The 23,483-nt window shown below is 33.2% G+C and overlaps 4 protein-coding genes across 13 annotated transcripts; 1 reads left to right on the top strand and 3 right to left on the bottom strand.

The window, feature by feature from the left end:
• Positions 1–1,713: 1,713 nt before the first annotated feature.
• Positions 1,714–2,627, bottom strand: LOC119645354 (glycine cleavage system H protein, mitochondrial). The gene is made up of 3 exons (XM_038045516.1): positions 2,382–2,627; positions 1,970–2,245; positions 1,714–1,904 (listed from the first exon to the last, which is right to left on the bottom strand). The coding sequence occupies exons 1-3, from the start codon at positions 2,494–2,496 to the stop codon at positions 1,807–1,809; spliced, it is 489 nt and encodes a 162-aa protein (XP_037901444.1). The 5' UTR covers positions 2,497–2,627; the 3' UTR covers positions 1,714–1,806.
• A 1,551-nt stretch (positions 2,628–4,178) lies between these two features.
• On the bottom strand, positions 4,179–8,710 carry LOC119645353. Its single transcript, XM_038045515.1, has 5 exons — positions 8,431–8,710; positions 6,831–7,113; positions 6,184–6,494; positions 4,707–4,795; positions 4,179–4,633 (listed from the first exon to the last, which is right to left on the bottom strand). The coding sequence occupies exons 1-5, from the start codon at positions 8,521–8,523 to the stop codon at positions 4,279–4,281; spliced, it is 1,131 nt and encodes a 376-aa protein (XP_037901443.1). The 5' UTR covers positions 8,524–8,710; the 3' UTR covers positions 4,179–4,278.
• A 3,416-nt stretch (positions 8,711–12,126) lies between these two features.
• On the top strand, positions 12,127–14,090 carry LOC119632491 (speckle targeted PIP5K1A-regulated poly(A) polymerase; the record flags this gene model as incomplete). The annotated part of the gene is made up of 2 exons (XM_038025410.1): positions 12,127–12,613; positions 12,686–14,090. Coding segments are annotated over 2 exons (1,440 nt in total), but the record flags the coding sequence as incomplete, so codon positions are not given.
• Positions 14,091–15,178: 1,088 nt separating this feature from the next.
• LOC119631943 lies at positions 15,179–22,099 on the bottom strand. 10 transcript variants are annotated; one of them, XM_038024553.1, is made up of 4 exons: positions 21,969–22,099; positions 20,682–21,080; positions 16,938–17,391; positions 15,179–16,859 (listed from the first exon to the last, which is right to left on the bottom strand). In XM_038024553.1, the coding sequence occupies exons 2-4, from the start codon at positions 21,055–21,057 to the stop codon at positions 15,245–15,247; spliced, it is 2,445 nt and encodes an 814-aa protein (XP_037880481.1). In that variant the 5' UTR covers positions 21,058–21,080; positions 21,969–22,099; the 3' UTR covers positions 15,179–15,244. The 10 variants fall into 10 exon arrangements, with proteins under 10 accessions (XP_037880481.1, XP_037880476.1, XP_037880478.1 ...); XM_038024548.1 differs by lacking the exon at positions 21,969–22,099 and adding an exon at positions 21,392–21,616 and having other exon boundaries at positions 20,682–21,223; XM_038024550.1 differs by lacking the exon at positions 21,969–22,099 and adding an exon at positions 21,392–21,616 and having other exon boundaries at positions 20,682–21,109.
• Positions 22,100–23,483: the final 1,384 nt, after the last annotated feature.

Here is a 23,483-nt window from a genome sequence, read left to right as displayed (position 1 = left end):
TATCCTCGAAGCCATTAAGGCCTATTATAAACGACAACAATGCCTACCGTAGGTGCGACAGTTAAGTACAATAATACAAAATGTTTTTAAACAATCTAAAGGAGAAGGAAAGAAAATTGAAGGTAAAGAGAACAAAAAAAAGAAGAAATTTTAAGGCAACTCGAAAATGCCACGTTAGGAAGATCGCAGGCATATGGGGCCGACATACGTGCCCTTGTTGTACTAGATACATTGTGAGACGTGGGATGTGTTCTATATTTTTGACCCACTAACACTCCTCAGACTGTTACCACTAAACGAACACCACGTATTTACCCTTTAACGCGCATAAGGGCGGATGTAATGTAGCCTACCGATCTCGTGCGTTTGCTATACACGCTCGGCCTAATGGTCTACTTCGGGCCGTTATGTCTATGCGGAGTATGTCAGGAGAAGATACTAGTAGACCATATAACCCTTCTTATTTAATTGACCTAGAAACTATTATTATTATTATTATAAATTTAGCCAGAGAATAAATTCTAAGTCTTAAAGCATTAGCATCTAAGACTTTCAGCTTTATTAAAAACTCTACCGCACTTGAGATTTGAATCCACGACCATTGAGTTGCTATTCGAGAGTCTTGCCTACTTGGCCACTCAGGCGGATGACCTAGAAACTAAATACCAATTAGGTTATGAAATATGTTTTTTAACAAATAAAGTTAACAAATTAATCAAAATTACCAAAAATATGGCAATAATACTACGAAGAAAACGGAGTGATTTATTGACTACAATTTGCCCTGTGTACCAAAGTACCAAAAATCCACTCTAAGCCATTGGCATCTACTGCTAAGGGAGAAGTATTAAGCTTTACTGAAAGCAAATGCAAACAATAAGTAGTGTTAAAGGAAAAAAAAGTGTATTCTTGGATTTCAGTTAAAACAAACATATATTTAAATTCTCGATCAGAATTATTACTATTGCTTACATCTGTAGCATAAAAACGAGAACACACTACGGCTGAAGGTTAAGTTTGCATTGTGTAAATCAACTTTTCGCATCTCGCAGACTTTATGCGACAATGTTTGATGTTCTATGAATTGCGCATGTTATATATATTATTCAATAATCGCTCTTGCTCAAGTATAACGTTTAAACTTCTTATAATTAGTGAATAAAGCGTTTACAGATACGAAAAAAGTTTCCCCATCAAAAAAGAAAATGTTTACATTAAGTCTAATATTAAGGAATAGATAGAATGCTTAAGCTTACATTATAAGGTCTAAAACCTCTCTTTTGTATATTTGTATATGACACTAGTATTTTGATAGTGCGGTATGTTTAATCACATTTCACATAAATCAGAGAAAGCAAAGTAACAAAAAATCAATTTTAACATATAGCCGTTCCCTTGAGCTTGAAAATTATTGTTTTGAAATCACAAGTCGTGAACTTTCTGTTAAACAATTCAATAAATTGCCGTTTTCTCTTAAACCGTTCCACCGATTAAGCTGCCTGATAAGGAAAGTATAATTCTTAATGCATTTAATTCCTAATTTCTGCCTTCCTTAAATCACAGGAAATTTCGCCGTTTTTTTTTTTTTTTTTTAAATTTGCATTCATTTTTTAACCATTTCCATTAAAAATTATTAACATAAACGCACTTTATATTAAAATGAGAGTAAAAACAATAATTAACGCAATTAATAAAGCGATTATTCTTATATAACACTGCGAAAAGGAGTAAAAAGAAAAAACAAAAACTTATGATATTTTTGAAGATGAATGAAGTAAATAAAAAATGCGATTATGCTTTTTTCCCCTAATGTTCCGCAGCAAGTAAATACTCCTTGTATTGTTTTTCGTTCATCAAACCTTTCAATTCTGCTGGATTCGATAGATTCACCTTAAAAAGCCAACCTAAAAAATAATCAAGCGAGCGTTGAATATGTGAAACCTGAAAATAATCTTTTACGTAATTTTACCTTTATCATAGCAGTTTGTGTTAACCAGTGCAGGGGATTCTTCAACAGCGGAATTTTTCTCCGTCACTTGGCCACTGACCGGTGAATACACTTCGCTGGCTGCTTTAACACTCTCCAAGGCACCACATTCATCGTTTTGCTTTAGAGTAGTACCAGGATCTGGCAATTGGGCGAACACAACGTCGCCTAAAGCCTCTTGAGCATATTGAGAAATACCAACGACTCCGGTTTGACCATTCACTTCAACCCATTCATGTTTTTCCGTAAAAAGACGATCTGTTGATTAAAAACAGATAACATATTATTCAATCTAGTTGTGGCAGCTCTGCCCTCTGCACTTATTAACAAAAATCATCTGTTTAAAAACATAGCATTTGATTGTTGCATAAAAGAGAACCTTTCATTTTGTTACCTTTGTGAAACGCTGATGTAACATGAAATTGACGGAAATTTGTTGTATATTTTAATGTATTTACAGTAACTCCACTCTGTTGTAATAAGCGGGCAAATCGTGTGAGAAAAACCATTTTCCTTATTGATGAATGCTTTCTTCTCTTCTTTTTTTTCTTTCTTTTTTTTTTTTTTTTTTTTTTGTAACACAATTGTCAGCTATGGTTGCTTTGTCTACCGGTAATCAAACACGAATGATTGTGATGACAATTTTTTTAAACCCGGGTAGTTTTTCCAATGAAATTGTTATCAGTGTGTAAATTGTTTTTATTTAATCATTGCCATGAACTTCACACTTTCGAGGTTATCACGGCTTAACTACAACAATGCTGGGGGAACGGAAATATTAGTAGTAGTAGTAGTAGTAATAGTAGAGGTCGATCGATGTAAACTAAAAATGCATATAAGTAAATATTGGGCCAATTATGAAAATTGTGTTCTTTGACGCAGCGCACAAATTTTTCGTTTAGTAAACTTCAATCAAATATTCATTAGTAGTTACCCTGTTCTTGTGTGAAAAGCGGGAAGTATTCTGACAATAGTAAAAAGAACATATGAAATAATTGATATACCCGATAAAAAAAATTCTTTATACTGTTGGAGAGCAGTTGGAAGAAAGAACCGAGTATGAATGTTTGGGTCGCTTGGAAATGATGCATTTACATAAATACTCTTATTGAGTCTTCTTGCCAATATCTAAATAATTTATTTTTCCTTATAAGCAGGACAAGGTCAGCGTTTTGTTATCGATTCAAATCAATCAAAAGTGAATGTGTCATTATTCTGCTGGTGTCCAAAAACGTCTTCATAGCCAATTCGTAATTCTATCATCTTTTTAGTAAATAAAAAGTATCTTTCCCCCTAGTTGATGTATAAAAACGTAAGTGCGTAATTATAAAATTATAAAATTTCATTCCTCTTCTTTTATTCAGCAAATCAAGAACCGAAAAGGCCAAGTGTGAAAACAAAGTTCTTTTTTTCAGCCTTAACAAATTGAGGGTTAGTTTTAGTACAAATTATTATTATTTGTTTATTTTATTATGTCTAAAGTATATTCGATTAATGTCTTGTTAATTTTGCGTGTTAAACGTCCCCCATGTTTATTTCTTAGTTTTGCATACTAGTCACCCGCCATTTAGAATAGACCAGCGTGGGGTAAATTTTGTAGTGTAAGGAGTAATGTAGTACATGAGTATAAAGCGTCATGCGAAAGCACTGATAAGCACGAGAGTAAAAAAAGAGTGAAAAGGATTCATAATTTGGTAAATAATAATTTTTTTAACTATTATATGTCTTGATGACAGGATTAAATAAAAGAAGAGATTGCAGAGTAAGTTGTATGAACGCAAAATACGAAAAGTGCTGCAGTCATGAAAACCACATATAAACAATTTGCAAAGTGTGGAATACAAGTGGTAACATTAGGACAGACAAATAGGACATGATCAGGAGATTGCAAGATTGCACATGTCCATAAAGGGATATCCACTTATGCTAATTTTGAACAGTTGATAATTACATCTCGTGTGATTAAACATCAGCCTGAAATAAAGAGTATAAGTGACGGCAATAAGGTGAGTTATTCCATCGCTGTTGCCAACAAAAAACTGAGCGTTTCTTCTCGATTGGCCTCAAATTTGCAGAAATCAGAGCACTATCATTAAAATATGATGGTCTGGAAGATGCAATTTTATCTGCAGCAGTATCGCCCAGAATGCCCATGTGATTGAGCAGCCATAGAAAATGGAAACAAAATGCATCAGATATAAGGCTATATAGCAAAGACCTGATATTTTATTCGTTTTCCTTACAAATACAAAAATCTTCATTTTGGTAAAAAAAAAGGCGTTCATTCATCTTTATGAAAACCTTTGGTTACGATACACACTGTGGTTATTTTTTGTTGTTGGTGGCGGTGTGTAATCGGGTGGTGGTAAATTGGCCGGGGATTCTGGCCTTGATCTTGTTTCTTCAGGAATAGAAGATTCTGGCCGAGATCTAGGCGGATATTGCTGATAAGCTTCTATATTAAAAAAACGTCTTTCCATCATTGAAACATTGGCTGATACCCGAGCCGCACGTGCCAAAGGCTCTTCATTCAGTCGTAGTCTGGTCGTTGCAGCATGGGTTGCAGAGGCAGCAGGAACATCAGGTTTCTCATTATTATCATGTTCATAACCGTCATTTGTGAATGCCTGAACCATGCCGTTATTTCTATAACAATTTATATTAATCATTATTGTATTAATATTAATATATAAAAGTTGATTGGTTGATTAATACGAACTTCTCATCCTCTTTATAAGCCTGTATAGGCGGCCTAATTACTACGTTATTAGAAGGAGATTTTCTAATAAGTGATGCGAACCAATTGCTCTAAAAAAAAGATTGAAAAATATATTAAATTTCATGCATTAATAATGAGATTGAGAATTGACTCTAATTGCAGGCTATCCTAAGTTCAAAAGAAGAAGAACTTAATAAAAACGAAGATTCGTAGTAAAAGTTATTATTTAGTCGTTTTGCAAAATTAAAAATTTCCAATTCTAAAGGTGTTCGCAGCTACTTTTCTATTCTACCTCGCGTTATTCACTTCTTGCATAGTTTAAATAGTCTGGAAGAGCCAGATTGTCTCATTTATAAGTTAAACATGCATAAAAACCCTTTTTGATTTAATGAAAACAAGTACGAAAGTTATATTCGATTGGTGGCCGAATCTCGCATATGCACCATTACACTTTTCGCATCCTACTCTCCAAACTCTTTTATTTGATACCCATATCGTTGGCATTATGAAGAAAAAAATAATCACAGTGTCTACCTTATGCATTTTAGAATTAATCCTTTTTTAGGTAGATAATATATGTTCGTGTAAGGAATGTAAAAAACAGTTTTAAACATTCTGTCTTGTTCGCCTTGTAATAAATAAGCATAAAACCTTAAAAAAAGGCGAAAAAATAAAATTTATTCAATTGTAACTTTTTGTGGGCATGGCCGATTTTTTCAATTTTTTCGCGTGAATAGTAGATAAGTTTGTAAAGTAAATGTGGAAAATTTCGCGATTTTAACTTTAACAAATTTCCAAATAACGAGCAAAAATCCACAAATTTTTGGTAAGAAAAACGAAGTTACGTTCAGTTTATCCTAAGCTGCGGACTTTTGCTCTGACCAATTTAAGCCACTTTCTTTACCAACCAGCGGGCCAAAAACTTCCAATGTTTCTGGCGAATTTGAAATCAATATGTTCATTTTGCGAACACGAGAGTGCTAACAATACCAACCACACAGACGGACAGACATGGCTAAAGCATGGTGATCGAGAATATATATACTTAATGGGGTCTCCGAAACTTCTTTCTGGGTGTTACATACGTAATCGAAAAAAAGCAAAGTGGTTGTACCCCCATCTTACAGTGGTGGGTACAAAAATAAAGAGCAAGTATAATAGAAGCTTTCCAAAAATATGCATTAAATGTCAATTGTAAAAAAAAAATCATTTAAGGTTCATCGAAACACGGAATGTGCATATCGCTTTTTTTCGCCTATATTGTACGTCGAAAGTACTTTGTGCTGGTTTTGATTCCAAAGAACCTCCTTACATCAGTCTTCCATAAGCTAAACATATTAAAACAATCAACGCTTTAACAGCTACGGAGATAGGACATAACCTTAACATTTATCAAACATTTGCTTCAATTTGTGATTTTCGCTACTATGACTATCTCCAATTTTATTCGGAACTTGTATGGCAATTAAAATCTTACCTTTCTGTTGTTATTGTTAGTTATTTTCATTAAGAAATAGATTAGATACATCAACACAGCCACATTAATCAGCCATAAAATAAATCCTTTAAATGATAAAATCATCATTATTATGGACGCAATCATGCCGGCAAATAGTAGAGCTGCCTTAGGATCGTCAAGAGTGAATTTGTCTGCTTCTTGGCTGAAACGATTATAATCAATACTGAATATAACGGCCAAAGCAAAATCCATAACGATAACGCTAAGCATCACAGCAATCCAAGTCGAAACCGCAGCTATTATCGTTTCAGATTCGTCTCGCTTGATAACTAAAAAAGTAACAAAATTTTAATCATTCCTGTTCTGATTAAAGTTTCATCGCTATATTGCGTGTGAAAAAATTGAAAATTGTACGATTGCAAATGATCTGCTAACGATCTCCAACTTGATTTCTCCTGACAAGCGACTAATTCATGAAAACTTAACGATGTGACTGAATGCCTTAAGACAAATGAAAATTTGCTCCATCCCATTATCGATTCGAAAAATAAAGCTACTAAACTGGCTTTTCCAAAAGTTCTTACTCAGTGAGTCATCGAAATAAGTGAAAATATAGAAATTTGACGCCAAATAAATTTACCAGAATTTTATGATGACAAACTTACTTATTAACATCCATGCTGAAGTCATGCACCAGCATATGGCCACCGCTAAATATACGCAATTCCATATTACTATCTGTTTAACATCCAATACGGTTTGAACGGTTTGAAGTAGCGTAAGATCATATTTAGGATAGGAAAGCGGTGTGCAGTTGCCTTTAAAATACACTTCCATATACACTGTTTGTAGTATGGAGCCATATGTTAAATTATTATTCACTGGTATCGCGCATTTATAGGATAAAATGCCAACAATACACAATGCAATCCAAGTAAGAGACTGAAACTAAATTAAAAAAAAAAAACAAAAAAAAACCAAAAAAAAAATAAATAAATATACATTATTATTATTTGATAGCGAACGGTAATAAACAACGTGATAATCAGACAGGATTTTGTTTTTATTGTCTTTTCTATTTGCGCAAATGTCAATTTCAAATGTTATGACAATTACAACAATTTAATTGAAATGAAAAAAAGAAGCATTCCACGCCAAGTGAACGTAATCGGCCGTTGTAAGTCATCTAGATTGGACAATTGGCCAAAATATGGGAAAACAAAAGATTACTTGTTTAGTGAAATGTGTTTGATTAAAGTTTAAAGCAAAATTTAAGGACAAATGAGCCAGCGAGGGACGTATTATTATGGCGTTATTTACGCCATTTTGTTGTTTTCTTTCTTCTCATTTGTAATAGCGTTACGAACCGGGCGTGAAAGTATCTTTGATGTAAGGTATTGTCCAACGCTAATTATCGCCCTTTCCAAATTTCGCGAAGTGATATCTTGAGAAAACGAAGCCGAGTACGTAATCAATCAATTACAATTTTTCCTTCCCCAGCTTAATAGTCTATTTTACCGAGCATTGTCGTGCTAAATGCCCCGAACGAGTTTCACTAATTACATGATTCCTTATTGACTGCTCCAATCAGCTTTGCAGCTTCCCCGCGTTCAATCATGTTGATGTGAACCAGAACGATGGACTATAGTCGTGTTTAAATCGTCAATAATGAGTTAATGATGTACTATTCTTATGGCAATTAAACATTTGGAAATCATTGGTATCCATTTAAAATTTGCGCCATATTTTTTTTTAAATTCCTAAGTTTCTTTCGGCGCGGATTAATCGTGATCTCAGAGATATAGATAGATTTCTGAAAAACTTAACGCACTCTCCATATTTTGGCTCGGCTAGAGCATAGCGACGTACATTAACAATCTGTACATTTCAGCGGCTGAAAGCTTCACATGACAAAGTAATATTTCTCATCAATCCTGAGTTGAACCCTTAAGATCAGCAATTTTTTTTTTATTTATATTTTATTTATAGAAATATGCTCACCATATTTCTATAAATTCACAAATATTCTATAATCTTAAAACTTATCTCATCTATATTTCATCACAAAATTCGTAGGAATCCCGAGGCGAGTATATCAATAAGATGTAAAATTGGAAAAATGAAAAATTTGATTCGGCCTCACTCACGAATAATATGCACAAGCAATTCATAAGAGAGCGCAGCGCCTTGGTCGCACGTAAAGAGGGAGCATACAACAAGTAAATTAAATGCAATTCATTATTATCCACAAAGGGGAATGCTTACCAACCCTAAGCTGCCAGCACATAAACACCAAAAACGTAGTATTTTAAAAGGCTTTGTTAAACCGTTAGCACCGTTAACATTCAAATGATTCATGACGGATTTGTAATTCACCTAACGGCCATCTATAAAAATCAAAGGCATTTAAAATGAATGCGACGATGATCCGTCCACTTTGAAAGGCGAGAAATCGCTGAGAAAAATCGTATTAAAGTTAATTAAAATGCCGAGAATTGAAAATTTTTGGCCTCGTACTCTGAGGAACTCGTTTATAAACTAAATAAAATGTCAATTTTATTCGATGTAATTCTTTTGCGAGATATGTGTATTTTCTGTACACATATGAACGTACAAATGTGGTTAATTTGTAAAAAAATGTGTACATTTCTCTTCCTTTTCGACATTTCTTATCAGCAACGAGGAGATATGATACCAAAGATATTGAGTTATTAACAAAACCATCAATATAATCGTAAGTTGTCGTATTCTGTACAATTTCTTGTGCAGAAAAGAGAGGGGTAAGAATAAAAGCATGCCAACTGCTACTCCAAGTCAGTTTAATTAAATGACTCATTTTTCCTCCCTCTCATTAGAACAAAAAAAAAAAAAAAAAGAAAAAATAAATTAATAAATAAATAAATAAAAAAAAAATAGTAAATGTTGACTAATTATTTTCGGTCCGTAAAAGATAAACATTAGTTTAATACACTGCTTTTGCAATCGAAACAAAGCAAGCAAATCGTGCTCCGATTGTAACAAATTTTCAACTCATTGTAAACTTTACCGCCTCCGAGTAAATAACGTAATATAATATAGTGCAAAATGAAAAAGCGAAGCAAATCTACTCATATACGATATTTAAAATCATACTTTCAAACAATTGAATAGCATTTAAATAATTATTATAAAGCGAATTCCTTGAATACTTCATATTATTCCCTTATAGTTCTTTAATGACAATAGTGAGAGGCGAAATTCTTGTCATCGAACTTCGTATGAAAATTTTTATAAACAAACGTTTGATCAATCAAAGAGAAAATACGCTGAATTCATACAATTCCTGTACTTATTCCGATAGAGTAAAAAATTTTACATAATACATTAATCCTTACTATCCTCTAATTAAGGGTAAAATATACAACAAACTAAGTAACTAAGACTAAACTGATTAAATACCTTCATTTATCCAATCCTGTATGTTTTGTTCGTATACAATTTTTTATATAATAACATTCATTAGTTTTGAAGTTCTTTGGTCTCTTCTTTCAAATTCTTCTTTTGTATTAGGTGTTTGCGCAAAATTTTGATCAACGACTTCTACATGTAAAAGTGATAAAGAAATGGGAAATAACAGTATACATAACGCTCGAATTCTATGATTTTGATCTTCTTCTATATAAAACGACAATTTTCTATTTAATATTATTGATTTATTCAGCATACGCCGACGTTTAATCATGAAACGTTCAAATTTCTTCTTCTTTCAAATTCATTACTTTTGTTGGTTATTTGGAGAAATCTGCAGCCGCAGCCGCACCAAACACGTTCAATGGTTTATGGTGATCCTGTTCCATCGTATCCCAATTGTCGGTTTTGGCTCCAACGTGGCGACATGAATTAACTGAAAATGCTATTTGTTGGGAACTTGTTGCAAAAGTTATCCAGGATACACTTTTGTATCTCGAATAGGAACTTCTGCCACATGCAGCGTCCCCACCAGGTATAGTGCCTCCTAAGTACCACTTGTTCGGATCGGTGCAACATGCCTTGGTCCGCAAAGTTGAAGAAGTGCAAAAATAAGTGAGTGGATAGATCGCTGCCAAACCAATATAAGTGCTTTCGTCGACATGATATCGCCATGTTGCCAAAAATATAGTGAAATATTGTAGAAAATGATGGAAACTCTTTTGATTAATATATTTTGTCAATTTTTTACAATAAATGCCGCTTTCAAGTGAAAAAGTGATCAAAATTTTTGCAAACACCAATTATCAATGTTGCATTGATGTATACTATATAAATACTGAAATAAACAGTTATTTTTTTTAAATTCATCATTTCCGCATAAGTCATAAACAGTTATTTGCCACCGAACACATATTTCTTGACAAACTAATTATTACTATAATTAGTTCATATATACAGAGTGTACCACAAAGAATATACTTAATGTGCCTAATACAAGAAATGTCGCGATGGAAGTTAATTTGGATTGTAATCACGTATGAGACGCTTTGTATTCAGCTGCTTGGCAAAAAGGTGAAAGCTGACTTTCAGCTATGTAAATTACTCCCTTATGTTATTACAAAGGAAAGAAGGGAGAGAGAAAGGCAGTTCCTTCAAGATATTGTTAAACGCCACATATTGACTAACAAATCGCGTTTACAATCCCCTTTTTAAATTTGCTGAGAATAAAATTTTTTTTCTTCATATATTTTTTATTACTATTCCTTTTTTTTTCTAAGCAAATAATTTTTTTTTTATATTTTTAATAGGCATTTTTTCAAAATAAATACATTAAATTAATAATAAAAAAATTACCTAAATTACCTATTCTACTTGTCCAATTAAATAAATAAATTGTAAATAAAACAAGTAAGAACTTTAAATTTAATTGGGACCGAAAAGAAATAAAAATACAAAATTTTCGTGCTCTATAATATGGGGTGGACGTAGTTAATCTTTTATATTTTCAAAATAAAAGTTATTGTCGTACACGCATGTGGGCCTTGTAGGCGTGTCCTTTAAAAAGTTTAGATCATTTCCAAATTCCTTCGCAAATTTTTAGGCGATGTCTTCACTTTCGCTAAGGTAAGATTGTTTACCACAAACAGTACAAAGTTACGCAAACAAACAGATGGACAGACGAACAGGCGGACATGTTTAGGTGCATTCCAAATTTGAAATTGGCCAAGAATACCTTATATACCTTATAGGTGTGTGTTTAAATTGTTGTGCATTTATTTTCTGTTGTTTATGAGTAATGAGTGTTCTCAGTTTAAGTGATGTTGTAAGTGTGTCCTTTGTCCAATCTGACCCATTTTCAATACTGATCTGCGTGCAAGAATTTCTAATGTTTCTGCCAAATTTTAAGTTGATATCTTCATTTTTTCGGCTAGCACAATATTTATAACTACGCTACACAGATGGACAGACGGACATGCTTCAATCGATTTAGAATTTCTTGCTGATCAAGAATATGTATACTTTGTGGCGTCTCTGATGCTTCCTTCTGGGCGTTGCAAACATTTCGACAAAATGAATATACCCCTCATCCTTCGGTGATGGGTATAAAAAAAAAACTTTAATCAAATAATCAGTAAAGTAAATAAATAATAATATCATATATCAAATCTAACCCCAACTTTACTAAGGACCAAGCAAAGAACTCTGTGCTTACATTAGGCCTTTTTTTCCACATCCCAGTGAATTTGCTGAATAAGTGAAGAAGAAGAACGTTTTTTTCGGCATAATTATTTTACAAGTCTTTGGTTAGAAATTAATTTAGATGTGCACAAAAACGGTAAGTTTAAAAAAAGAAACATATACATAGGTTTTGGAAAGTATATAAATGTCTTAACAAGTAATGAAATAAAAAAAAAGTGATAAATTTAATAATCTTATGCTTAGTGAGGAATTTAAAGAGAATAGGTTTGTTTAAATTAACAGCAGTTGTAGTAAATATATTCCAATTTTTAACGGTTAACGAAATTCTCTTCCTTTGATTTCTGCCTTTTTCCGCATCTTACTGGCTTGGTCTATATTAACAGAAGTGGTGAGAACGCTTCCGTTATTAAACATCATTCATCAGCCATGAACAGAAGATGTCATGCATGCTGCAAAACCTTCGAAACCTTACAAGAATGCCTGAAGCACGATCTGCTGGAGCACAGTTTACAAAATAAGAAAATGAATTGTAGCTTCAACAATCTTTGCAAAGCTGCACTCAAATTTTTAACAACGCCAGAAAAATTGGAAGAGCGCGCTAAAGTACGAGAGTGTCTTAATCATTGCAATGCAGGCGATGAATTGCTAACCATTTTCCAAATACTCTGCATGAACAATAATAATTTAGAATTACAGTTCGAGCGTATAAAATCTTGCTTGCATAGTGGACTAAAAGTCTTCGAAACTCAATTGGAAATTCATGCATTCGGTTCAATTGTAAGCAAGCTGGCTCTAAGAGGTAAATGTAACGTTTTTCTTTGCTACGCCTAACACTGTGAAATAATTTATGATTTTTCTTACTTAAATTCAGATTGTGACATTGATGTTTATTTGGACGTAAAGGAAATACAGTTACAGGAGGCTAATGGAACATCAGGAAAACTAAATTCACCTCCCTTTATGCGGAACTCAAGTAAACATGACACAATATTCAATACTGTTTATCGTATTTTGAGGGAAAGTGAAAATTTCTCACAAGTTCGGCCAATACGTAGCGCTCGGGTGCCAATAATCAAATGTAAACATAATTCCACGGGCTTTAGTATTGATATTAATGTCAGTTGCCCGAATAGCTTGGAAAATACTCGCTTTCTGCAGGCAATAGTTGAAAGTGACGATCGCATACATTCCATGCTATTGTTTCTAAAAATATGGGCAAAACATATGCAAATCATTAATCGAGCCAATGTCACCAGTTATTGTCTGATAATTTTAGCGGTATTTTATTTACAACAGCCACTACAGGGCCATGATCGTTCCATCATACTGCCAGTGCAGAGAATTCAACAAAATCTCTGTGCACGTATGGTACAAGGCATAAATTACTCCTTCGATATAGAATGTGAAGAAAATCGAGTCTATTTGCCGGCTTCTATTACCACGTTGGATTTAATTAAAGGGTTTTTTAATTTTTATAAAAATCTCAATATATCCGAATACGTATTGTCGCCATATTTGGGCGTAAATATATTACGCAAAGATTTTGTTGATGACAAGTGCGCCTTTCTAGCATATCACAATCAATTGATAACAGTTAGTCAGTATTTTGGCGACGATGCTCAACAATTTGAAATTGACCGCTGTGTATGTATTCAGGATCCGTTTAATCTTTCTCATAATATAGCCAGATCTATGGTTAGAAACAATAAAGAATACTTTCATTGCTGTCTCGCTTACGCCTGCACCATATGCGAGGAAAATAACAACGCTTCAGCCAGGGAGTTATATGAAAAATTACTATATGATCCCTACAAATCTAAATAGACCATACCACGAATAGTAAATGTTGCTTATGTATATATAGATCGAACAATTGTGCTAGCAATGAGGACAAACACTATTGATAGAATTTTAAATAACGAATGAAAGTTGTGCATTGATTTTACATTTCCTCTCAGCCGCAGTGATGTACGGGCCATTACTGGTACTGTTGGCGAGCATCAAGATTTTTTAGAGAATTTGCCAACTGGCATTGCCGAATGGCCCTCCTGCCGTAAACTTAACGAAGAAACATCCTATAAGCCGTTTCTTTACCATATTGAAATTTATTATCGAAAATTTCAACCTTAAAGAAGCAATACAATCAATCATCTTTAATTCAATGTGTCTTAGCTAACACCTACGACGGTTCGGAACATTCGAAGACAAATGATAGCAATTCAGTTGTTGACTACATTTTCCTATTGCTTTTAAATTGGATATAAATATTTTTTTTTTTTTTTTTTTTTTTTTTTAAATCGCCGCACCGGACTCTTTTTTTCAATAATCTGTTATTGAATTTTTAACAAATTATACATTTCTGACTGAGTACAACAAATAAACCAATTGTCTCAGAAATAGTGCATAATATGCGTTTTGGTCTCTCTGCATACACATACATCAGACACTAGCACTGATGTATTGCCAAAAAGACATAGGCGAAGGTTGCAATGACAAGGCAAGTAAATAATCTTTTTTGAAAAATCCAACATCAATCAACGGCAAGACTACGGTTCCAATATTAAGTCAACGCTAGGCATAGGCACCTAATAGATTTCATTTCAACCATAGACAAAATTTCGAAAAGACATCTCTTCATGTATACATATGTATATATATATATATATATGTATATATATATATATATAATTGAGACTTGACTTGATCTGAGCATCAATTCTTGTCCTGGAATTGTGATCAACATGCGTAAATCTGTGATAATGAAGGCTGAAAAAGTTTAGTTTATAAAAAATTATTCTTTATTATAAATTTTCTCTTAGTAATTAGTAATTTTATGAATACTTGAATCTATGGCATTAAATTGGCATACTTTGTTATAATATCATATATAAGCATTAAAACAACGAAACGACTAAAATTTATTATATAACAGATTTTTGTGCTTAAAATTATGTCAAAAAGAAAAAGACATAAAAATGAAAAATAACAAATATCCTAAGGAGGCTTCATATTTGTGTGTACTCGTCTTAAAATTTTACTTTACTTATACCCACCAATTAAAGCACCAACAACTAACTATTCGATATTAGCGGGAAAATAGATTATAAACCATCTGTTCTCGACGTGAATTGATAGTTTGCGGTCGCCCAAATATTATAAATTATCGCGTTTTAGCTAAATTATGAATGAATACTCGTATCGTCCAATGGTGGATATAAAATAGGAAAGTTTTGCAAATTAATTAATTTTATCTAATTTAAGTGTAGATATATATTGTGAGCGTAATTTTTGTTTTGTTTTTTTTTTTTTTTTTTTTTTAAATAAATTAATAAATATTTACATAAAAGTTTTGTTTGTTTTTGTTATTTCATTGTAATTTTTTGGTTTTATGTTGTGCATTCTTTGTGCTTCTCCGTATGAAAATTTTGTGCTAGAATATTTTCTTCTTATGACACGAACAGTACTTTTTTGCTCCCCCGTCCGAAACGCATTCGGAATCGTGACTATAAGAGTTTAAGCGGCTTATCTCGCCCGTCACTTTCATATAACCGGTTACGGAATTGTAAATGGCGGTAGCCTCAAAAAGGGCCTTATTGGGTTTAGTGTAAAATAGAATGCGATAAATATCTTGATAGGTGTTCGGGTCAGTTTGTTTATCAGGTAATTCTAATTGTGATCGATAGGCGCTTTCGACATGATCGAACGTTAATGGTACGCACAGTTTTGCAAAGCTTTTGTTTTGGAAATTCTCGACATAGTCATTAATGTGATCGATGAGTAGGTGGGTAAGGGTGACGACAGTTTTGGAATTTTTATAGATGCTCTGATAGTGTAGGCAAGTGCACCAATGAGCTTCAATCGCTACATCGTCGCACGAACGATTATAGGGTACAGGTTTTAAAAGACTCTGACACCGAGGACACGATTCAGATGGGGCAAGTTCGTCTAGCTTATTTTTCACTCGTCCCGTTAAAGCAAGTATGTGCTTAAGAGTCATATGTAAATCGTAGGGATTCGTCAAACGGTTCTTGTTCGTACTTAAGGCACTTACAAAACTCGGATATTCCTGCTTAAGCTGCTGCGGTAACCATAAAAATATGAATGGCAGTCTCTCTTCTAAATGTCCCGAATTTGTTTTGCGCGTGGGTCCGTAGCGCATACCATGATCGCTGAAAAATATCACTATGGTATCATTTAAAGTTCCCGAATCGGCAAACCGTTTCAAGTATTCGACCATGCGACCATCCATACTAGTACAATCGCTGATGGCGTTATGACTAAAGGTGTTTGTCCAAAATAAACCAAAATATGTATCATTGCGATAACGTCTGGATAGTTCCAATGCGTATTCATAAACATAATCGGCGGAATGCTGATAACCCAAACAATATATTAAGTTTGATTTCAACTTCACTTGCAAGTGCTGCTCGGCACTCAATAGAAATGGTCTTAAATAATAATCAGCTGGTGGTTGCTCAAAGCCCACTTTCAGATAGTTGAAGGTGTTGATGCTGGCCTCATCCTCAGCATAAGCGGTAACGTAACCATATTTACGAAATGTATGCCAAATGAAATTGCAATTATCCAAACCGTGCAAGACAGTGGGCTTACAACGTTTTAAGGCAGTTGTCTTATTGAGACCGGTAAGTATAGCCATTAAATTGGGAAACGTATTGTCGTCAATCTGCAAAAGATCAATTTTGATAGATGAATTTAAAAGAATCTCTTCTACCTTATTATAGCCGCTCAATTCGAACCATTCATTATCGTATAAATATTGGGCTGTTTTTGGCATGGCACGTATTAGATTTATCCTTGATATACTATCGATGCCAATCATCAGCACATTTGGCGGTTTTTTGCGGTTATGTGTTTTGTCATATCTCTTCCAGGCGCTCAGACGTTCTCGTATGTCTGGACGTTCAGGCATTAAGGGATGACCGTTTCTATAAATCTGTTTACGGTTCGCGCGACAAGTAACCAAAATATTATCTATGGTAGAGGCCAGCGGGGTACGATCACGAAAACTTAAGCACTCCGATAGACTAGCGATAAAAGATATACAAAATTGATCAAATTTTTTTTTTGTTTGAAGTGATCGAAAAAATTCAAACCTACCTTACCTCACATCACAATCCGCCCTACCACCTGTGCTATTACGCTCTATTGTTTGATAACAACAGTCCAAAGGCTTCTTTTTACTATACACTTTAACAAGCTCTTGATTGATTCTTAGCGTGTAACGGCCGAACGTTTGATTGAATTCAATTCGCGTTAGGGGCGTCTCGATGTGGCACGGCTTATATTTCTCTCGCTTAAAATGACGCATCATTTCTGGTAAATATGGATCCAAATTCGGCATTTTGCAACGTTCACTCCAAACCAGATAACCTGTCGGCGGCGGAGGTATGTGAGAATTATGCGCGGCGGAAACATTTTCAGTAAAATAAGAAGTAGAAAAAGAAGAAGATGAAGATAAGTTTAAAGTTAGATCATTTGTAGTAATACGAGGCTTGTGCTCTGTTGTGGTTGCCGTCCTACTGGTAAAGATGAAATGCTGTGAGAGCAGCTGGACCGCTGCTCAGACACATCAGCAATTAAATCGTTGCGAATACGTACACACATTGAACAAGGGTGGGTATACATGGCAAACGAGAGCAACATAGTGAGAGAGTGACGTAAATCAGTGAGCACAAATAAAATCGCAAACAATAGCAAACGTACAGTGCATGCATGCAGTGTATAAATAGCCAGAAATAAATAAAGAAAATAAAGAAAGAAAAGAACATAGCAAATACAAATTTTTAGTTACATTTTTATAATAAAACAAAAATAATAATAAAAAAAAAAAAAAAAAAAATAGGATGTGACTACTCTCTACACCTTCACCCGTCTTGCGTTTAAGGGCTCAAGGTTAAGAGAGTAATCAGCAAAAAAATGAAATGTATGAAGATTCTCTTTACATAAAAAAAAATAAAAAAATTACTTAAAATCAATTCATTACGAAAATAAAAAACATTCAATAAATAACTCAGATTTGAAAAATTTTAGGAAAAACAAAGCTTTCCAAACGATTTTTCAAAGAAATTCAAATTTTTATTCTATTATATGCCACTGGTTTTCTTAGCTCAGCTACAAATATCTTTTTATTACACAAAGTACCGATTGATTGTCACGGCCCGTCGTCCAGATATACTTTGAAATATATACTTTCGACTAGCATTAGGTCCTGATGAAATGATTTCACTATATAATGCGAGAATGCGGGAGACAAGGCTTATAACTTTTTCACAGATCAGCGCCTACGTATTTTAAACCAAACTGACAAGGTTTGAAGAAGAAGAAGAAAATGGCCTAAATCACATCGGGTTAACCAATTCTTAAATTATTTGTTTATTGCTTTCCTCGATGCAAAGGCGTACTTTTTCATAAGAGCCCTCCTTTAGCTACAGCTTAGAGCGAAAAACGAGAAAAGACTTTGTACATATTTGTCGAAATTCTTCAAAATTTTAAAAAACTACGATCTTTTGTTGATCCATTGATCCATTTGATTCAAGCTTTTTAAATGAATTTTGTAAGTGAAAATTCCAAAAAAAGAAAAAGAAATAGTTTTTATATAACATTCTCAGAATAGGTCGCTCTGAGTCGTTGCGTAGATCGATCAATATTAAATCTTATCGGAATGTTACATTCATCCGCAGGGACTTGATATAATCTGTGCAAAGAGAATTAAAAATATTATTGTCGATAACTTGAAAGCTACATCTGGCATCAATACAAATGTGTTACAAATATTACATGCCGACAATAGGAGTATAAGTAAGAAATTTATATGCGGTTAAGGCCGAATCTTTTTTATGCTCATCATGGATGGATTATGCAAATATTAATTGTTGTAGTTTATGAGTAATGAGCAGAAAAAGAAAGACAAAAACACAAGTGTTCTTAGTTCATGCTGCATCGCGGACCGTTATGGCCCGACTTTGCAATGCTAACCTGTATTTAAAGGCTTCTTTTATTCACCATAGACACTGCATAGATAGAACAGACAGACAAACGGATATGCTTAAGTCGCCTCATAATCTAATGATGTAAAGGGCGTAGCTGAAGCGTCCGTCTGGGTGTGATAAACCTTTTGACAAAATGTATATACCTTTCCTTATGTGAAAACGCTTCGTTATTACTTAGTGATAGTGATTATCGAAAATTCCCCTGAAAAAGAAGATGATTTTTCGTTTGCATATTAGTTTTTCACATTCCATATCGTTGTACTTATGTCCAACTCTTTACTTTTCCATATGTTACATTACTCTTCAAGCTGGTTCAAACCAAGCATTTTAAAAATTCCGTGTATCATTAATTTTAAATTGTAAATAGGTTAATAAGAGCATGATGGATACCCCAAGGTTTTTGAAATCGATCATGAGTTGGGTAACAATAAGTAACACACAATACGCGTGGGCGAGGGCATGTTGAATGGATTCAAGTGGTGACGTGATCATTCTGAAAATGTTTCTTACACTCTCTAAGGAACGTTGACTTCTAACCCAGTACACATACATATCCCAGGGCCAGCTGAAATAACAGTGTAAAATGCAGCGTGAGCCCAATCAATGAACTGACACAAAAAACAATATTCGACAAGAGTGAAGGATTTTTGTCATTTTTACAACAAAAAAAAAAAACCACTGATGTTCTCCATTTATACTCTATTATCGGCGTGTGGGCCCACTTTGAATACCATCCTTCGTGGAAGAAACCTTTACAGGCGGGCAAACGTACAGATAGACAGGTAATGCAGCGTAAATCGCTTTAGACTTTGATACTGATCAAGAATATAGTTATGCGTAGTTGATAGGAGTTCAAAAGCTTTCTTCCGGCTATTGCAGATACGGGTGGCCATACGATGGGCGTAGTAAATGCAATCTTTCTTCGCTAGCAAGCAAATATTTCTACCAAATTTCAAATCAGTTTCTATCAAATTTAAAAATACGTCAAAGTCGGTGATGAACGAGAAACACGCTTCCACTTGGTCTATGGAATCACTCACAGAGCAAGGAAAAATAATCTAAAAAAAAATCTGAAATCGTGTAAGAAGATTACCTTTTTATACGTATATATTGATGTAATAAACACACACGTGCACGTTATGAACCGTTAAAATTTAAAGAAAACTTTAAAAATACTTCTGAGAAGAGAAAATAGAAAGATTTATATTGTCCATGAAATTGGATTGTGAAGCATTTACTCGAAGGTTTGTTGAGACGAAGCAGATCATTTTATTGGATCTACTTCGTAAGTGAGACTGAATATGAATATTTCTATTATTATATACTTATCGTGTGCTATCTTATAATTTCATGGATGAGAATGGGCAGTAGGAAACGCTTCATTATGACAAGGTAACTATTGTGCACAGACACATAGACGGGAATCGAACGAACTCTTTGAAAAGTCTTTTAAAACGCTTTTACGAGCCGTACTTGAACAGAAGCAAAGCTTAAGTGGCCACTATCTTTGATTTAATCATTTCCTGTTTTTTTTTTGTTTTCATTTTCCTAAAGCTTTGATTCAAAAATTAACTAACTCGACACGCAGGGACTCAATATTTACAATTGTCGGAAAATCCGATAGCTTTTTTCTACTTTGGCATTACGAATAAAATAAACAATTTTATATACCATTCGGTTAGGTGGTAAACATAAAAAAAATAAAACAAAAAAAAACTTGTAAATAAAACATTTTGATGTGTTTTGCGAAAACAACATAAAATAAGATAGAAATGATAAAAAAAGGTGAAAAAAAAAGAAGAAAACATCGCACGACGCATTACATTAATTTTGCACCCTATATATATGCTCGCTTACCTTTCATGCCCGGCACATGTGAATGCAAGTGTTGCAATCTGAAATTTTTTTCATCGCCATCCCTATCCAGATCGCTGGCATTGTCGGGATCGCCATTGTCTAAATGATTTAATGTAGCATTTACAAGAAACACAAATATTGCCAAAGACAATAATAAAAGCCACTGTTTACGTCTCCACGCAAGCGGTCGCCAACGAAACGGTTTCTTCGTTTCATACCATACAACCGGGCTATTTAATGATGAACGACTGCGATCGTTGCGATCGTTTAAAATATTTTTATTAATATCTCGGGATGAATTTTTAATGGCTTTACTATGTTCCGTCTGTTTACCGTCCTTTATTAATTTATGCGATTCTTTAACGGATTCCTTCATGGTAACAACAATGATGGCAGCATCTTTCGTTTGAATACAAAGTGTTGAAATTCTTTTTAATTAAATTTAAAAAAAAAATAAATAAAAGACAAAAGCTTATAACAAAAACACCTGCAGTATGTTAAATGTCTTTTTTAACGATATTCGCCGCCTCGCTTAGCTGAAGCTATTAAGAAAAACTTCAACTATTAAATGTTTGTTGTTTCTATTAAAAATTTTACAATTTTCTTTTTTGTATTACTTTAATTGCAAAAAAAAATATGGTTTTTTTTTTTATTTATTTTATTTGTCTGATTTTCACATATTTTTGTAGAAATGAAAATTAAATAAAAACCTAAAATGTGCTGCAACGTTTGATGAAAAGTCACGACATTTAACGCACGACAAAACGGAATCAGTTGAATTGAGTAAATGTATGCCCGACCAATCGTATATAATGATATTGATGCTGTATTTGTTAAATAATAACCATAACAATAACAACAACGCTTAATAAGACCCTGCAAAGCATTTGAAAAGCGACAGCAACTAGTAGATTAGTAAGCGATAAAAGTCGACCAATTGTTGCCGTATACGGTTATCTAAAGTAATTGGTTTTTTTTTTTCTTTCTTTTTTTAAGGAATTGAGAAAATGCACAAACACACACACACACACACACACGAAAGGAATTGAGAAAAAAACAGCAACGGTCTTCTTATTCCCAATCTGGCCTATTTCACCAATAGCGGCAATTTTTAGTTATTATGTTTAATGGTCTAGAATATAGAATCTGATCTATTCCTTCAAATAAACCCAAATCGAAATAGCCCAAGGATGTTAAATCGCAATTATTAATAGTTGAGTTGCCCTTCGTATATTGGAATTTCTTGATATTATTATTACATCCACCAATTGCTATAGAAGAACGTACCTTACGACAATATTACATGGCTGGAATGCTATTTTTCACAAACAAAGCCGCAAAATGATTATACGACTGTCGCGATGTATGAGCATAAGAAACTGTGCATAAAGTTTATGAAAAAGCTTTTCTTTTATTTTATTAATTCCTAATGTTTATGTTTCTTTTTCTTTCCAAAAGTTCATTTAAAAAGTTCTCTAGTTGAGCTAATCGCAAAAAAAAAAAAAAAAGAAAAAAAAAACAATAAAAAAAAGCAAAGACAAAGTATATGTGTATTAATAGTTGGATAGATGTTGCATGTTGTTGTTGCGTTAATCGAAAAATATTATGCTTTCGAAACATTTCGAAATCCGCGTTTAATGCGTTCGCGTTTCACGCTCAGCGCTCTAGCGACTCTACGATTCGTTCAAACTTGACAATTTTTGCTTTTCATTTTTTCTTTATATATAACTTATGCAAACCAGATTTGCCTTTCGTCATCATAAAATTGAAAAGCAAAAGGGAAGTCGCTGATCTGATATGCGCATAATTTCGATTTTATAATGAATATACAAATTTGATAAATTATTAAATAAAATGCATAAAAACGGCAAACATTTGCGAAATTTTTTTTTTTCTTTTTTCCTTTATATTATTTAAACGCTTGAAATTTCCAATATCCTGTATAAAATGATGGTGTGTTTGGATAATAATATCTTTCAAGTAATTTTAGTTATCAGTTGACCCATTTAATTGGGAATGGAATCCTTAATAATTTGCCACGTCATCAGGTATTTGAGGGAAAAATGTTCACCAAAGGATAGAGTCAATAATGAGCGAATTTTATTCAGTCAAAAAGCTGCCTACGTACACCGTTCAAATCTGAATAGGGAAATGTTCAAGTGTACAAGAAGAAGAAGAAGAATATGGAATTTTTTTTAAATTAAAAAGTATGTATAGACTTGGACTTAACGTACATACATACATACTAATTAAATTGTATTGCTGCGAAAATCGAACGAATAGACGAATAAATGGACAGAAAGGTATTACAATAATTTAAAATTTCCGAAGGACCCAGCGAAAGCACTTCAATAGAATAAATGTATTCGTTTTAAGGTTAACGGTACAAATGATGTGATGTCGATAATAAATTTATTACATACACATATATATATATATATATATATATATATATGCGTGTGTGTGCGTGCGTATGTTACGATTATTACACACACATATATATATATATATATTTATAGTTTTGCCGCTTAAGGAAAATTAAAGAATGTCCTTCTTTCTAATCCTCTTTGAAAACGAAAAACTTTAATTATTTTGAATTTTACTTTATTTATTATTATTTATTTATTTATTTATTTTTATTTATTTATTTATTTTTTTATTTATTTATGTATTTTTTTTGATGACACATCAAATATACACACTAAAGTTTTTCGGTTTATATATATACACACACACATAAGAATCTTTTTTCGGTAATGTCCTTTGGAAGGAAAAACTTGTGACGAGTGAAAATCATTAATT

The sequence above is a fragment of the Glossina fuscipes genome, unplaced genomic scaffold (genome assembly GCF_014805625.2).
Source record: "Glossina fuscipes isolate IAEA_lab_2018 unplaced genomic scaffold, Yale_Gfus_2 1, whole genome shotgun sequence".
Classification (NCBI taxonomy): domain Eukaryota; kingdom Metazoa; phylum Arthropoda; class Insecta; order Diptera; family Glossinidae; genus Glossina; species Glossina fuscipes.
This window is presented reverse-complemented; position numbering and strand designations above follow the sequence as displayed.